Source organism: Labrus mixtus, chromosome 8 (assembly GCF_963584025.1).
Source record: "Labrus mixtus chromosome 8, fLabMix1.1, whole genome shotgun sequence".
Classification (NCBI taxonomy): Eukaryota; Metazoa; Chordata; class Actinopteri; order Labriformes; family Labridae; genus Labrus; species Labrus mixtus.
The window spans coordinates 7,994,798-8,012,427 of NC_083619.1; the positions used below are offsets into that span (position 1 = coordinate 7,994,798).

Below are 17,630 nucleotides of genomic sequence, written 5' to 3' on the forward strand. Positions count from 1 at the left end.
CTGAGAGCTGGCCGTGGATTGGAGGGAGGAGGCGCCTGTTTAATAAATCCGTGGCAGTAGGCTAAACAGTTTCACGTCAACCACCCACTGGTCACCCCCCGAAACCAGACAAACAAACATCTCTCATGATTTGCGATGATATTCTAGGCTACGTCTTCTTCTGCTGTCTTTACCAAGAGCATTTAATAACACATTTGTTTTTAAAAAAGGGTACAGGGAGTAGTAGATTGATAGGCCACATATCTGTGGATCCTAAAAACATTAAAAACGTAATATTATACTCCTAAATTAACATAATAAATCATTCCTGGTGTGTTCAAGATCAGATTCTGATCTTTTTATATGTATATCTGAAATGTAAAACTTTGGCTGAAAAAATAAGTTGGGTGACAGCATTCTCCTATCATTTTTTATCCAGGCAGCATAAAGAAGGCTTTTAAAACATCATTTAAACATTTGGTTTAAGTTTGGCAACAAAACTTACGAGAAACACAATAGAATGGTTGACTGAACATTTAAGTTAAAAAAACATACAGAAAAATATCAAACCCAAATCTTACGATTAACATATTCATGATGTTCCAAAGGTCCATGAATAAATAACTTTATGACATGTTAGGTCATCTTTTTAATGTGAAGATGTGATATTCTGGGGCACCGATGGCCTATCGGTTATGTACGGAGGCTGTAGTCCTCGCCGTGTTGACCGTGGGCTCGAATACGACCTCAGCTCTTTGCTGCATATCGTCCCCTGATCTCTCCTCTCAACATTTACTGTCTCTCTTCACCTGTACAATCTAATGAAGGCAAAAAATAATATATGCAATACATTATTTCAATAAAAAAAGATGCAATATTCTAAATTGAAATATGCTTCATACATGATCTTCTACCACTAAAAATAAAGCTACTCTTTGAAAGTGATTTCTATCAAATCAAATTAAACCCAATGATGAATTGAATCATTATTAAGACAATATGTAAATGTTCATATCCCTGCAACACTTCCTTCATATTGTTTTCAGTTTGGGGATGTGAGGACTTTTTGAAAAATGAATGAGAAGTGTCACCAGCTGAGAGTTAATATTTCTTTATTCAAAATGTAATGATTTAATCTTACAAATCTACTTCAACTGTACTACTTATCAATGTCAAAGATAAAGATAAACTTTATTGATCCCCTGTGGGGGAAAGTTGTGCATAATAAAATGGTAGTGTTACGAGTACATGTTCATTTAATAGAAAAATTACAAATATGTGCAAAAATATATAAACATATATTCAAATGTTTATTCTTAATGCTTTAAATCGCGGTGATATTTTTGTATACTGCTCAAGACAATATATGACATGTCATAATATAGAGTTCCCGTTTTCACATTGTGTGGCTTCTCCCACATGAACACCAGCGTTCATGTTGAATGCTGAAAATGTTGTTGAGCGTCCTTCATGTTAACCTTTTTTACCTTGACCTTCATCAAATGGCATTCATTAGTACTCAAGAATGCAACAATATACAAAGTTAAATGACACATATTATACTCCTTCAAAATCATTTTGGCAGTCTTAATTGTTAAAGTCAGCCTTTAGTCATCCATGTACTTGTAGCTCAGATACTGCCACTGCAGCGCTGAAACAGGATATGTTTAGAAACGGCTATATGCCATTGAGAGCATGAAGCGTGGGACGCGTATGAATGAAGGCACAACAGCTGATATCCAGGAGACATATGGGGCCCGGGACAGCAGGAACTTCAAGGAAGTGTAATCCACTACACCCCGTCCTTGAAACAAAAAAAAAGATTCACCGTATATAACGGTTAAGTTGAAGTTCAAATTTAAGAATAAAACATCTGGAAAACACCTATGCAGATAATACAAACTCACCATCAATATCTTGGATCCCATAGCGCCTTGCCAGGTCACAGGTCATAAGTACTTTCCCAGTCAGTGACATCAGATTTTTGTCTTTCAGAAACAAAATAGAACCAAAGTTACTTCATTTGATAGAGAACAACACTGATGTCATGGAAGGATCCAACATGTGAACAGAGTGACTGAAATGTTCTCTTCTATCAAGCCTTTGTGGCTCCCTTTAACAGTCTGACTGTTAGGGGAATATTTCATCTCATTCACCACATACACACAGTGGACATTTTCCTCTGACATCACACATTTATATCATTTCATTGTTATTATCAGCAACCAAAAAGACAAAAGATGAAGACATGGAGGGACATTAAATAATAAATAAATAACATTAGCAATAGTTAGACATCAAGTTTAGAAAGAACCATTAACATAACTGTTTGATAGTTTTACAAGACACTATAAAATAAGTTATTTGTAGCTAAAATGATCATTAACTACTGCAGGGTGACGTACATCAGGTTGCTAAACAGTTTATATTTATTTGCCAATTTTGACGTGTAACAGTTTCTACGCAGCTCAACAGGATTAGTACAATTTCTGTACAGCATAGGGCTTTTCTATCGTCAGGCATGGGAGCTGCAGAGCTACCCCTGGAGGGTTGGCACAGGTGATAGTACTGCTGGTGCCGTCATAAAGAAGCGTCAAGCTTACTCTGGAGATTCATGCTTGATGTACGCTTACTGCTGGGCGTTTTGTGGTGACATTGCATTGCACGGACTGAGGCTAAACCAAGAGGGAAGAAGTTATTGATGGTGCGCAAGCTGTAAGATCTGATTGCATTTTGTATGTGTCTAGGCTGCGCTGGTGTGATGCAAGTTGAATGAAGCCGGGATAAAAGTGTCTGCTTTGTGGTGAGATCAGTACGTGTTTTGTTTACTTAGGTGATTTGTAAATATTGGTTTCACTCTGATTATTAGATATGGGTTTAGTCTGTGTCCTGGTTTTAAAGGAGAGTCGGGTGGAACGGAGTAAAGTGAAAACATATGCCACTATTTGTATTATTGTGTGTGTGTGTATGGATTAGTTTGTAAACCAACTGGCCATTAAAGACGGCTTGAATGGATTTATTATGAATAAAGTTGCTTATTGACAAATTTATCTTTGGCTTGTGCCGATGCTTTTGTTGCGTGGCTGCATTTCTATATTACACCATTGTATTCTGGATCCCCAACTCCAGTTCTAGCTTGAAAGTGGTGTAATCAGTGGTCGTCTAATGGTAACTTTAGGTTACCTTATATGTTGTTTAACTTGAAATACAGCCCAGTTTCCCCTATACTATACTATACTTTTCTACGGCTTTGTTTGCTGATCGATCAAGAATCTGTGATAGGATAACAGTTTGTCAAATGATCTATATATGTTCATTCATCAGATTCATTCAGCACATGAGCTTCCCACCCTGAGTGGCAGTTCTTTCAATATAATGATGAAAGTGACATCTTACCTTTTGCCAAGTTGACAATGCACTTCCCACTCATTTCTGTGGTTTCTCCATCGGCAAAGGCACTTTTGAACTATAGGGGAGAGAATGAGTAAAGAAAAAGAGTAAGCTTGACTTTTTTTTTACCATGGATATGGACTGGCTGTTAAGACACAAGTCTACCTTAGAGTTGACACCCTCTGGGGATTCTTTCTCCAGCACTAACTGAGTCACCAACTCAGTCTGCACTGCTCCCGGCCACAGGCTGACAGAAGCCACTCCTCGACTTTTCAGCTCATGACCCATGTCTGCTGCGAGCCTGTCACACTGGAAAGAAACCAGGGAACAAAACAAGTTTGTTTATTACGCTGACCTAAATACACAGAGATAAAGGGAAATCTTACGAGGGAAGAACTTACAGCTGCTTTGCCAACACCATACGGCACACTGAAGAGATAATAAAGCCCCCCAAAAGAGGAAATGGTGACTATCAGACCTTGACCGTGGGCCACCATCAGCCGGGATGCATACACTGAGAAGATATAGTGGCCCCTGTCGGACAAATATTATTACAAGTCAGTCACATTCTCTTCTATCCAGTTTTTAAACATCTCGAATTCAATGCAAATTAATTCAACTTGTATTTACAGTAAACATATCTCAAAGTATCTCAATGCTCGTCATCGTGGTATTTGGTTATGATTACTGGGAAAGCTACAACTGACGCAGTAAATGCGCCCTAACTCATCATATCATAACAACAAACGATGAGTAATAATAAATATCAGGAAATGTGTTACCAGACACCAGAAGATGATCAGCATTCTTCTGACTGACTCACTGGACACATCAGACATGACTAAGCAAAAAGCGTACCTGAGGCCTGTGTTGTTGATTGAATCCCAAACGGACGGCTCTGTTTCCCAGAACTTTTTCCCCATGTTTTCAAAGATGGCCTGGAATAAAAAGTCGTTTTTAAAGAGTTGTCGTACACAGGGGTAATTTTACAACATAATGACACAATCCAAATGTACACACTTAGCATTGTTTTAACTCCTAACTTTGCGAGAGATTTCTAAGTATGAGAGGCAAAACCCAAAATTCAGCGAGTCCTCATTGAGACCAGACAGAAGGGAGGCTTCACCAGACTTTAGTCATTTAGTCACCCACGTTGCATTGCAATACAAAGAGAGGTTGCAGTTTCTTAATTGCCAATGAAAATACAAAGAGAACTAATGATGAAGGTGTTAAACAATCACTTCATTATTTTGTATTTTGAAACATATGAGTCAGAAAATTATACTGTGGTCCTTAGACCTGTCTATGAGCTGGTTATATCTTTATGGGGTTTCACATTCATGCAGACTAGAAGCGCATAGAAACCAAGCACATCTGGAGTCTGTGAGGGCTCATTCTGGAGTTCAAGGTGATAGACATTTAGATTCAGCCTAACTGTTCCCATAATCATTTGACTATTTCATGAATGCAGCAGACCAAGTCCTGGGTCATGAAAGTGCAGTAAACCTATACCTGTACTCCAGCGTAGGCATTGTTAACCAGGATATCCAGCCTGCCATTCTGTTCCTGTTTGATCCGCTCAAACAGATCTTCAATGTCTTTGTCTTTTGTAGAATCACAGATAACTGGCACACAGTTTCCACCCCTGTCCTTAACCTGTTTTGAGAACAAGCAAATCAGCTGTGAAAAAAACTAATTCAAACGGAAACACTTACAGGAAAACAATACATCATTTTTCTAAGTCATGGTGCTCTTGAAAAAGAAGGTGACATTTCTTGTATTTTTAGGAATACAATTTTGATAGCACCAACATCAGCAAGACGTATAGTCACATGTATGTTGGAAATCTGTCTGTTATAGTTCTGATAAGACACTAAAGCTCAAGATGTCACCTCTGCAGCGGTCTTTTTCAGCGTGTTCTCCTGTCGCCCTGTGATGTAGACGGTTGCTCCCGCCTCAGACAGCTGGAGAGCTATTCCCCTGCCAATACCTCTGGAGGCACCTGTTACCACACACACCCAGCCAGACAAGGCCATTTTCTCTGAGGGGGATAAAAAAAAAAAAACACCCACCTACAATAAACAGTAAGATCAAATTCCTCTTGTGGATTAAACAGATGTTAATGTTTGTTTAAAATGACCAGAGGTCAACAAAGATATCAGGAAAAATGAAATTGCAACACGGTTGCATAAAATAAACCCCCACCCACTGTCCATAGTTCACTTAAAGGCTGAAGAAACTTTTGTCTTGCGCAATGAGTCATTAACATCTGACATTGATTAAACCATAACGACGATCGATGATCATCGGTGATTGAGGACTGATCTTAGGTTACTTAAATTATTAATTCAAAAAGGGAAACTCTATCTTCAGTAATACTAATAATAAAATAATATTACCACAAAAAATAAATAGCAAACAAGCAATTGTATCTCAAACAGCTCTTATGTAACATAGCTTCTTTTAGTTTTTCATAACAAACTTTCTTATACCATATGGTCTCATTTATCTCGTTCTTTTGGTCTATCAACTCGCTAATTTTCAGAGCATAATCTTTAAAAAAAAAAAACATGAAACACTTTTCCTTCTCCACGAAACAGTAGTTCTTCTGTTGTTACAATTACATTTCTCTTGTTAAAGATAATTTGGCATTTGCAATACGCTTTCAATAACGAGAAAGATTTGGTAATAGACGAGAGTTTGGCGATTTCGTTTTACAGGGTTTTGATAAATTAAAAGGCATGCGTATCTTCTGGGAAACTCTGGTTTTTAATAAGCATAGTAGATCATGAAATAAAAATATGAAAATACAGAATAGGTCAACAGCATAACTACGTCAATACCTTATTCTGCAGAAAGCGTTGGATCTGGTTTGTCTCGTTTGCGACGAGGAAGCGTCTCAGTGTTAATGTCACGGCTGTTGTATGAAGCTGTGATTAAATCTTCCAGTGGAGCAGATCGAGCTGCAATTATGTGAACTATGTAACAGTTACACGGCTATCATTATCAAGTCAACCCCTCTAACGTAATATCGCGAGAAGAAAGCGCCGATACTGTGGTTTCAGGTGACATTGAGGGGTCACTTTAGCTAACTTCCTCTTTCGCTTAAAGTTTTGCAGGATGACACACACTCCCACCAGCTAGGCTTTATTAAAAAATTTTTAGCTAACACTGAAATAACTAATTTGTTTTAGACTTTTGTGAGCTGCTAATGTCATCTTGAATATAGGCTAAATTAAAATGACTTTTTCAACAATACCGATGCTGTGTTTTATCTGTTAACTGTTGTGCTTGGTGATTACGTATTCGACCCATAGACCAAATTCAGTGAACTATCTTGCCAGTCAGTGTCGAGTGTGGTCTTTGGTTTGGACGCATGATGGCGCTGTATCCCTCCTTGCTATAGGAGCCAATCGTGGTGAAATGAAACGTGTTCAATGATTTAATTAAATGCTGCTAGTAGTTGTGAGCGAGGGTGTATGTTTTGATTGGTTGGTTGTTAAAATGCTGCAAGATGAACATGAAAAAAAACAAAAAACCTGATTATAGCCCATTGTTAAGGCTACTTCTCTGACCAAACATTGTACACTACACATGCCCTTATTTTTCATTGTTGAATTTATAATACTGATACCCAATTGTGAAGTCAAACTCTGGTGTGGCAACAGTAATGTTCCCTCTTGCTGCAGGAAATATAACTTCATTCACTTTGTCTTCATCGTTGTATCTAACTGTTCAGTTGTACACCTATTTATTACCAAATGTATCTCTTGGACATTACTGTGGATAACGTAGGCCTAGTTTGTTGTTAACAGACATATATGCCTTTTGTATAGCCTACTGTTGATTTATTAGCAGATGTGGTTGGTGGGATCTCAAATGTGTTCTTATTATATTTTAATAAAACAAGAATTACTGTAGATTTAACTTTCTTTTTATTATTTGTTTATATGATAGGGCAGTGGATAGAGTAGTAAATCAGGAGAGAGAGAGTGGAGAATGACATGCAGGAAAGGATCAGCAGGTTGGACTTGTACCTGGTCCGCAAGCTTAGGGTCCCTCAATGAGCTGAAGTGGATTACGGATCAACTTTGATCAGTTTCACCACTAAGTGACATTAATATCCCGCCTTGAACTGGAAATATATGTGTAGGAGCTATTCAGTGGTTGTTAGAATTAGTTTGGTCTTTAGTTTACTAGTATTTGAGTGGTGTTGTTTATTTAGTTATTCGACATGTTTTCTTTCGGGTTTGGGGTAAAAATGTATTTAGCTAGTTATTGTTTAGTCATTTTAGTTTTGCATTAGTATTTTTGTTAGGTATTTGGGTAACACTATTGGTGCCAATAGGCAGGTAGAGGACAAGCATGCACCTGGGTGGGCCTATGTTTTTTTTACCAGCGCAAGAGAGGTGGCCGGACCATGATTTCTTTGTTCTTTTGTTTGTTTGCTTGCTTTTGACCAAACAAACCACCAGAAACGCAGATCTTTTGAATGGACAATGGACTTATTTTGCCTGCGTACATCACACCCCTATGGTGCATCAGTGGTCATTTAATTATGTTTGATATAAGTTTATTTTGATTTTTTTTTTTCAGACAAATAGCCACTACAATATGTTTCCCCTCACTCTTCTTTTGTCTTCAGCTCAAAGACCTGCTAGTGAGGAGGAGCCAAGATCTGGCATGAGTTTGAAAAACATTAACGACACAATAATAATAATAATAATAATAATAATAATAATAATAATAATAATACATTTGATTTTTAAAGCGCTTTTTAGGAACTTAAAGGCACTGTACAGCCATTTAAAAAAAGAAAGATCAAGACAACACAGTAAGAACAAACCAACAAACAGTGGTTGAGGGCTTTATGTGTGAGGAGAAGGATTATGAATTGTACACTGTACGGGACAGGGAGCCAGTGGAGCTTTTGTGAGGTCAAGGGATCGGTGTGGGTGAGAAGGCGTGCAGCAGAGTTCTGAATGTATTGGAGTTTAATAAATGTCAGCGTTACATTGTCAGATCAAAGTTATTGAGCAAACAACCCTCATAATAACAATAATAACTTTATTTATACATATAGCACCTTTCAAGAACAGAGAATAGTAGGTCTACTGAGTTTTGTGTGTACTGTTAGTTGGTGATTGTCTGTGAGACAGAAACAAAAAAAAGTAAAAGTCTAAAGTCTAGGAGAGATTAAACCCAGTAACTTGGGTTCCCGTCATCTAATTACAAAACAAGCTCTGAATCGAAATAAATTGGGCAATCTTTGTCAACACATCTTTCCAGCAAGCCCACACAGGAATACTGTAAACATTAAAAAGATAAACAAGGTCAAAACTGGATCTGAATAGCAGAAAAAATATTCTGCTTTGTGGTAAACACAGCTCTTTTATGGTGTCAAGATCCAATTGCATGTGTTTCCAGAAAGTGGTAGGCCCCATATTCTATGGCATATTCTTCCTTTATAATAAAGATTATCATGCACAGTAACAGAAAACACATGTCAGAGAAAAGACGGTATTGTGATGCAGTATATATACTGTATAGGCCTACAATGAATTTTGTGTGGTCAAAAAAGCAGAAGTAAAGCTTTTCGGGTATTTATTTATCGCCCACATGAGAACTACCCAAAACATTTAATCATTAACTCAGTGTAAACATTAAGCTACAGTATGTGCAATTTACAAAGAATTTAGACTTAGATCTTTATTTTTCCGTAATTTATGTTTCAGTATGTATTTTGTTACTGCCATTTCAAAACATAATTAAGCATCCTCTCCTAATTATCCCTAAAATGAACTCGTTTAACATTACTAAAACACATGTTATATTGGAACTAAAAAAGACAATCTGTGGCCCAAGTTGTATTTTACTATCTTCGCCTCTTAATTCTTGTCAACTGTTTTGCCAATTCATAAAAGGCTGAAACGAGTGGCCCAGTTTTTCGTACAAAGCTTCTCCTTACCGTCAAGTCTTGTGACAAGCGAGGGGGTTGCACAGCCTTTTCTAGGAAGTCAACAACACCCCCAGAAATCGATAAATCAGTGATGTATAAAAAGCATCTGGACTCTTGATAGAAGTGGATTCTTTAACGAATTTCTTTAAGAGAAATGGCTGAAGGTTTTCACCTCATTTGGTTTCCCCTGCTTCTGTCCTGTGTTTCTCAAGCCTCAGACAACAGACATGGTAAGGAACAGTTATCCATTTACACTGCACTGAGTAAATAAATCAAATTCCAAAAATTAAAAACCCGAATTTTACATTTAGATGATTGTTTATAATGACGTTTCTTCTTTTCTTAGTCTATCAACATCAAGTGATCAATCTAACAGAAGCCATAGGACATCCTCTGTTGGACAGACTTTTTTCAAAGAGCCAGGTGAGTCCTCAGAGCTGTGACTCATGCAAAAATTCAGTATTCAGTACAGTATCTTGTTTGTCTCTCCCTTTTGCACTTAGTCAACTTATAAAATATGTTTGTTCCCTTGCAGCAAGTAACATGTTATGGTGAGTTTACATTTTAATCTTTATGTATGCAAATTCATTATAATCGGTGAAATATATTAAGGTTACTGTGGTATTAAGGTTTTAGTTGGTTATTAAACTGATTGAAATGAATAATGACGCTTCTATATCACCTAAGCAAACAAGACCATCAGGGACAAGACTGATTATTTAATATTTTTACTATAAAGGCCTGAAACCACAGTCATGGGGCACATGTCAGACAAGGTGATTAATTGCACACCGACAAAACTTTTTTACAGCAAAGATTCCCAAAAAGTGTTAAAATACAGCAACAGGATGAGAATTTGTTTAAAAACATTGCTTACAGGCAGGACACAATTAGCAATGAGTTAAGATGGTATACTTTGTCAACAGGGGGCACCAAAATTGACACTAACAGAAAGATCCTCATCGGAGCTTTAAAGAAGCAATATGTCACTTTTATATGTAGCATTTAAAATGGGTACTGCAGTCAAAATTCAAAACATCGGAGAGAGCTGTTTCACCCTAGCCCTCTCCTCCCTAGAGTTGATTCGCATGTGGCCACAAGGAAGCTTCAGTGTTTAGCCAACTCTGCATCGATCTCGAAACCTTTCTTCATTCTAACCTTTCTCCATTTTTCAAAAGCATCCCCAATATTTATCCCAGTTTGACCGCGTTTCTGCTCGTGGAGCTTATTAGAAAAATACTGAGGAGTATTATCTGAACCAGTTCACTTGCCTGCTTCCAGCTGCAAAACCTGTTGGTTTGTAATTTTTCTGGCAAACAGTAGGGCCAGAAAAACATAACATGTTTTCTTAATTTTTGATGAAATAGTTTTATGATTTAATTCAGTAGATATCTTATTGGTCCTTTAAGCAAGTTTTTTATCATCAATTACAGTTGCAGAAGTAAGGGTAGAAAGAAATTTGTTTTTGTATATTATTGGTTTAACATGAGTGCAGGGCACTATGTTGGAGTACAACTGGTTTCCTTTTTTTGTTGGTGGAACTTTCTTTGCATCTAGCACGGTCCCTTTAAGACCCACCATCATGGAAATACTTTTTGTACTGTTTAATTAAAAGAATTAACTTTTTCCTGTATCAATTGAATCTAATTTTTGCAGTGTATATGTAAATGTAAACATTCCCACTGAAAATTTGTGAACAGGGCCTAGGCTGGTGTAGAGGACTAAATGTAACATAAGAACATACTGTGAGTTTCTCTTTATTTGAAACTGAAACCCTTCTCAGGTACCAATGGACAGCAATCAGCTACGAACAGCCAACGAGGTGAGTATTAATTCTGTTAGAAACAGAGGTGTGACACTTGTTGGGGATGGTGGGCTTAATATTGCTCTAATATAACCTAGTTCTCTCTCTGATATAACTTTGACTCTCTGATATAACTTTGACTCTCTCTCTGACATAACTTTGACTCTCTGATATAACTTTGACTCTCTCTCTGGTATAACTTTGACTCTCTCTGGTATAACTTTGACTCTCTGATATAACTTTGACTCTCTCTGGTATAACTTTGACTCTCTGGTATAACTTTGACTCTCTCTGATATAACTTTGACTCTCTCTCTGGTATAACTTTGACTCTCTCTGGTATAACTTTGACTCTCTGATATAACTTTGACTCTCTCTCTGATATAACTTTGACTCTCTCTCTGGTATAACTTTGACTCTCTGATATAACTTTGACTCTGATATAACTTTGACTCTCTCTCTCTGATATAAGTTTGACTCTCTCTCTGATATAACTTTGACTCTCTGATATAACTTTGACTCTGATATAACTTTGACTCTCTCTCTCTGATATAAGTTTGACTCTCTCTCTGATATAACTTTGACTCTCTGATATAACTTTGACTCTCTCTGGTATAACTTTGACTCTGATATAACTTTGACTCTTTCTCTGATATAACTTTGACTTTTTCTCTGATATAACTTTGACTCTCTCTCTCTGATATAACTTTGACTTTTTCTCTGATATAACTTTGACTCTCTGATATAACTTTGACTCTCTCACTGATATAACTTTGACGCTCTCTCTGATATAACTTTGACTCTCTGATATAACTTTGACTCTGATATAACTTTGACTCTCTCACTGATATAACTTTGACGCTCTCTCTGATATAACTTTGACTCTTTCTCTGATATAAGTTGTTCTCTCTCTCTCTTTGATAAAACGTTGATTCTCTCTCTATTTAATTAGCTTTGATTCTCTCTTTCTTTGATATAACTTTGACTCTCTCTCTCTCTTTGATATAACGTTGACTCTTTCTCTCTGATATAACTTTGACTCTCTCTCTCTGATATAACTTTGACTCTTTCTCTCTGATATAACTTTGACTCTCTCTCTCTGATATAACTTTGACTCTTTCTCTTTGATATAACTTTGACTCTCTTTGGTATGACTTTGATTCTTTCTCACAGATAATGAAGCCTTTGAGTTGAGGAGTGATTTAAGACTCCTCAAACTGCAGCTTGCCACATGCAGTTCGACAGTCTCAGCTATAACCAACTGTAAGCTTGTCATTGTGAGCTACTCTCTGTATGATATATAATTAGATGATATCTACTTAAACCAATGTTTAACTATATTTTCATTTAACTGACAGCTTATCAAATCCATCTTGAAAACAAAATGAAGCAGCTTCTGGACACTTATGATGATGATGATACTTTTCTGAGTAAGTTCACCTCACCTGCACTTAACCAAGTTATTTATTAATTATTATTTTCAGCAGATAATTGCACTACAGAGCTTCTGTTTAACACAATATAACGTTTTTTCCGTAGTTCTGAAAGTGATTGCTCTCACCAGTGAGGTGAATACATTACAGAATAAGATCGAACATGCCACTAATGTAACCAAAACTACTGAAATTGATGGTGAGTGTTGTATTGCTCTACATCTGCTGGCAAAGTCAAACTACTGAGCGCTCTTCTCCTCTGTTACTGTCAAACAAGATTTATAACTCCAGCTGTTGAATATATTTATTTCCATAAAGCTAACTCTTTTGTTAGCCATTGGGAGACTGACTTTGTTATCATAGGCTAAACATCTTTGAATTAAAATACTCCATAACCCAACTTTTGTCTCACAGCCCTGCAGAGCAAGTTACAAGTGAAAACTAATGAACTGAATGAGAAGATGAAGCACATAAATATACACCGCATAAATGGAATACTGAGTAAGAGCATTTTATTTTATTTACAGGACATTTGAAGAAAGAAAATCTTTTAAGCAGAGATTGAGGTTAAATTGTATTAAAAGTTCAGATTTTACATGTTTTTATATGTTATTACAGTTCTTGATTTAATCTCACTGCTAAATCAAATCTGGGATCTGGAACAGGACGAAAAAAGAAGAGGCCAAGATAGTCTTCGAAGCAGATTTTTTGGTAAATGTTTGCCTATTTGACTGAAACATTTGCATTTGTTTAAGATATGAAAAATCCCCCTTATATTCAGATCATTGAAGATGTGAATCATTGGATTGTGCTGCCACAGTCATACTTTGTGTGGTATTACCATTAGCTCACGAGGCTAATGTTAGCTGGTTTTTGCTCACTGTATGTAGATATGTCTGTATGATTCATATTACTGCCTCAGTTTGCTAACTTAAAGACTCTTCTTGATATTCCAGTAAGGCAGATGTTACCAGACGTCTCAAAGTCTCACCATCACATTATTTCACACTGTATCTACTTTCTGTTTAGCTGCTATTGGCCATCTATTTTAGCAACTAATTACTTCGTTTATTTCATTTTTCTCATCATCAGTTCTACACGGACAAATGTCCAATACGACCTATGAGCTGCAAAGCAAAAATGATCAAATCCAAAAAAGTCAGTGCAACTCTCCAGCTTTAATATTTAACTTTAAAAATGATGTTGTTGATCTAAGATTTCCTGACAGCCATGTTCTGATCCTCATTCAGCGCTGGCACTGATATTTTTTCAAAGTGTCGTCGCTGCCGATCAGAGGCACATCAATGCTGTCATTGAACAATCCAGAGCTGAAGCTGCCGGTGAGATATGTAATGAGATTGCACAGTGTTGAAGCTTCTGTCTGATCTTGTATGTAACATTACTATAAAATACTTAACACTACTGAGGCTTCATCTGGTTTCTTTTTCAGACCACCAGAGGCAATGGAAGCAAAAAGTCAATGTCCTTAAAAAGAAGATTATACAGTTGAACAGTGAGGAGAATAATGTTCAACTTAGTAAGTGAGAAACTTATCAAAATGATCACTACTTACTTCTATAACCGTGACAATAATCTGGCATCATCTGTCTTTTTTTCTGCAGCCAAAGACATTTTGGCTTTACAGAAGGAGTTGGCGCTTTTTAGACAATCAATGCTGGACGCCAAAAAGACAACTGATTCCAAACTTGCAGGTGAACGACCGAACAGCTCAATGAAACCTGATTTACTTGTATTTATGTAGAAAAACATTATTGTGTTGACAATGAGTAAAATCAGAACATTTTTGAAAAACTGTTTGCTTTCGCATCAAAGTCAGAAAGTAATAGTGAGTACTAAATAGTTTGTATTTTTATCACAGAGCTTAAAGTAACTTTGGAAGAGAGGAAGAAACAGGAAGACTCCGCGCAGAAACGACTGGAAGAAGAAGACTATCCCAAAGCACAACTAAGTACAAAAACTAAGTGCATCTATGCTTTACATTTTCCAACCTTAAATGAAATTCAAACTTATTTTCTATTATTTATGGTTAACAGATCTTTAAAAATTTAAGTTTCCTTCTGAAAACCTTCCATAACTCTTTTTCAATTTAAATGTAATTTTCACAAGGATAAAACAAAAAAGTACCTGTAAACAGTGCACAGTATTGCTTCAAAGTCTGAATTTTCTTTTACTTCAACCAGTCTTCAAAATCCTCAGCATAATGAAAGAGCTGAGAGAGATGCAGGCTGTTGAGCAAGACCAGCTCACAGCAGATACAAGTCAATCCACCAGTGAGTCCAACCCTAATATTTTATTGATCTATTTACTATTTTCTATCAGATTTCTGTTCAAATCGGGCTGAAGAGCAGCTGATAAATGTTCAAACCAGATGCCTTATATATTGATGACCTTGATCTCTTACATAACTGCTTTAAATCAGCTCTGCAGAACCTACTTCAAACCAGAGAAAAGGAATATGTAAATGCTCGGGCTGAGATAAATGGTGAGTTTATTTAAACTACTCTAAAAACTGCTGCATGTCAGAGCTGCATGTCAAAATGTTTCAATCTTGCTTTACCAGGATTTTTTTCCTGCCAGACCACTATTAAAATATGTATGTATGTATATATATATATATACATACAGTATGGGTGAATGTTTTTCTCTGCTATTTTGTTGATATGGTTAATATGTTAAACTACACGTAGCATTGATATAAAAACCAAAATTATCAACATAGCGTCGGTCTCTGTTGTTTCATCCTCCATTTCCACGTCGTTCTTTGACGTCCTGTCCTGGCTCCTGTCAGACAGGCAAAGTCTCCTTATGTGAACAATAAACTCAGGAGGATTTCAAGGGCAGTCAGACATGCTACCCCTGAATTCTTCCTGACTTGCCTGTTTGCATCGCACACAGACACAATGGAAAATAACTTACTTGCATCAAAAAGTAATATGAAGCAGCTTCACTACGTGCACAATGATGGCACTGATTGCTCACCCGTCTTGAGATATACGTGTCATCATCCCTGCCTGCTCACTCGAGTTGATATTTCTTGAATGCTTCCTGCTGCGATCACAAATTACCCAACTTCACACAGAAATGTACTCGGGGGCTGGCAGGAAATATTCTGGGTAAAGTCAGTGAGAAAAATGTGTCCATCAGCATATACATACGCAGCTCACCCCGAAAAGTTTTGTGAGTTTTCCGAAGTTTTGTGTTTGTGTGAAAACACCATTAGTGTGATTTATAGGCATTTTGAAGATCTGACTTTAAGTTTCTGTTTAACAGAGCTGCAGAAGAAACTGCAGTTAAAGAGTGAAGAATGCTCTGGACCTCAAGAGAAACATGAGGGTAAATTTGACAGATTTAGTTTCAGCCCTGACTTTTGTGAAGTGTGTGTGTGTGTGTGTGTGTGTGTGTGTGTGTGTGTGTGTGTGTGTGTGTGTGTGTCGATCTTTGATTATGTTTCAGAGATAAAGACTGAATTTGATCAAAATAGGACGTTTTACATATCTCTAAGCAAGTTCAAATCTAAAGAATCAAAATTTCTCTCTGGGGTCCCACAAGGATCAGTTCTTGGGCCTTTCCTTTTAAATCTATACATTCTTCACCTTGGTACATTTACAAGAAACACAACATATACCAATTAAAAGGAAGGAGTCAAGTCCAGCTGAGCGACCTCTACAGCAGGCAGGTGGTCAGAAAGGCGACTTCTCTCCTGCAGAGCACAGATCACCCTCTCTTTGCAGAGTTTAGTCTTCTCCCCTCAGGCAGACGGTACAGACTGCCTGTGGTGAAGACTAAAAGGCATCGGGTCTCGTTTGTACCTGCTGCTATTTGTCTGTTTAAAAGCAGCTGGATTCTAATTCCTTGCTCATTGCACTTGCACTTTATCATTTTTATCGTGATGCTGGAGCATCTCTGCTGGGCTTCATGTTTCATGTTTTCAATCACTTTTAAAATCCTAGTTCATAAAGCTCTCCATGGTTCAGCTCCTGAGTACATTTTTGACCTGCTCACAGACTACAACCCAACCCTGCCTTTCAAGTCATCAGGTGGAGTTTTTTTTAGCCATACTCAGAATGAGATCAAAGTCTGGAAAGGGGGGCTTTAGTTACTGTGGTGCTTCTCTCTGGAACAAGCTACCTGTTGAGGTCTATCTGAGGTTTGTATTGTACTGTGTATAAGTGTGTATGACTGTATGTGTGTTGGACCCCAGGAAGAATAGCTAATGTGTATGCTGGTGCTAAGGGGGATCCTAATAAAGAAAGGAAAAAAAGGTCCATTAAAAATGGAGCTAAACTGCAAACCTATATATAACCTATATCCCAAGCATATAAATAGTCGCTCTTAGTGTGTGTGTATACTGTATGTGATCACTTGTGTGGTTATTAATGTTTGCTTTGTGGTGTGTATGATTCTGTTGATTTGATTTCTGTATTTTTTTCATGACTGTGGACATTTTCTTATTTATTAATTATGGTATTCCAATGTTTTTAACCTCAGTGTAAAGCACATTGAGCTAACCTATGAATGAAATGTGCTTTATAAATAAAAATGCTGTTGCTAATATTTCAGAACTGGACAAATATGAGGGCTCAAAGGCAGAACTTGGTGAGAGATGTTAAATTACAGCACTGCCTCATCACTTTAGTTCAGTGTTATAATGAGATACTGCTCAGTCTGCCTCAGATGGCTGCATGCTGATTTTTTTCTGTGTTTTTTCTGAGTCAGTTCTGAACGTGATAAGCCTGCATGATGCTATATGGAGTCTGAATTGTCATTACACATATTCAAGAAACCCCAACCAGACCTTAGGTGAGTAGTCGTGATCACAATCAATCCTTTGCACTAAAATGTGTTTTCATTAACTCCTCAGTTTAGCTTTGGGAAATGTGTGTTCATTAAAAAGATGTTTACAGATCACGCAGTGGAATGAGATTATTTCACTTGAACATTTGCGCTGAAAGACGGAACAGAAATTTACGACAGCACTGATTAGTCAATTAGTAGTCAGCAATTGCTTTATTTAAACAATTTGCTTCAGAAAAAGGTATAAATGT

The 17,630-nt window shown here is 37.0% G+C and overlaps 1 protein-coding gene and 1 long non-coding RNA gene across 2 annotated transcripts; one reads left to right on the forward strand and one right to left on the reverse strand.

The window, feature by feature from the left end:
* Positions 1 to 1,074: 1,074 nt before the first annotated feature.
* Positions 1,075 to 6,351, reverse strand: dhrs1 (dehydrogenase/reductase (SDR family) member 1). Its single transcript, XM_061044022.1, has 9 exons — positions 6,213 to 6,351; positions 5,262 to 5,410; positions 4,882 to 5,025; positions 4,228 to 4,307; positions 3,771 to 3,903; positions 3,535 to 3,678; positions 3,376 to 3,445; positions 1,887 to 1,967; positions 1,075 to 1,783 (listed from the first exon to the last, which is right to left on the reverse strand). The coding sequence occupies exons 2-9, from the start codon at positions 5,403 to 5,405 to the stop codon at positions 1,647 to 1,649; spliced, it is 933 nt and encodes a 310-aa protein (XP_060900005.1). The 5' UTR covers positions 5,406 to 5,410; positions 6,213 to 6,351; the 3' UTR covers positions 1,075 to 1,646.
* Positions 6,352 to 13,182: 6,831 nt separating this feature from the next.
* Positions 13,183 to 14,095, forward strand: LOC132978448 (uncharacterized). The gene is made up of 3 exons (XR_009673921.1): positions 13,183 to 13,275; positions 13,657 to 13,904; positions 14,015 to 14,095. It is a non-coding gene; the product is annotated as an uncharacterized LOC132978448 (long non-coding RNA).
* Positions 14,096 to 17,630: the final 3,535 nt, after the last annotated feature.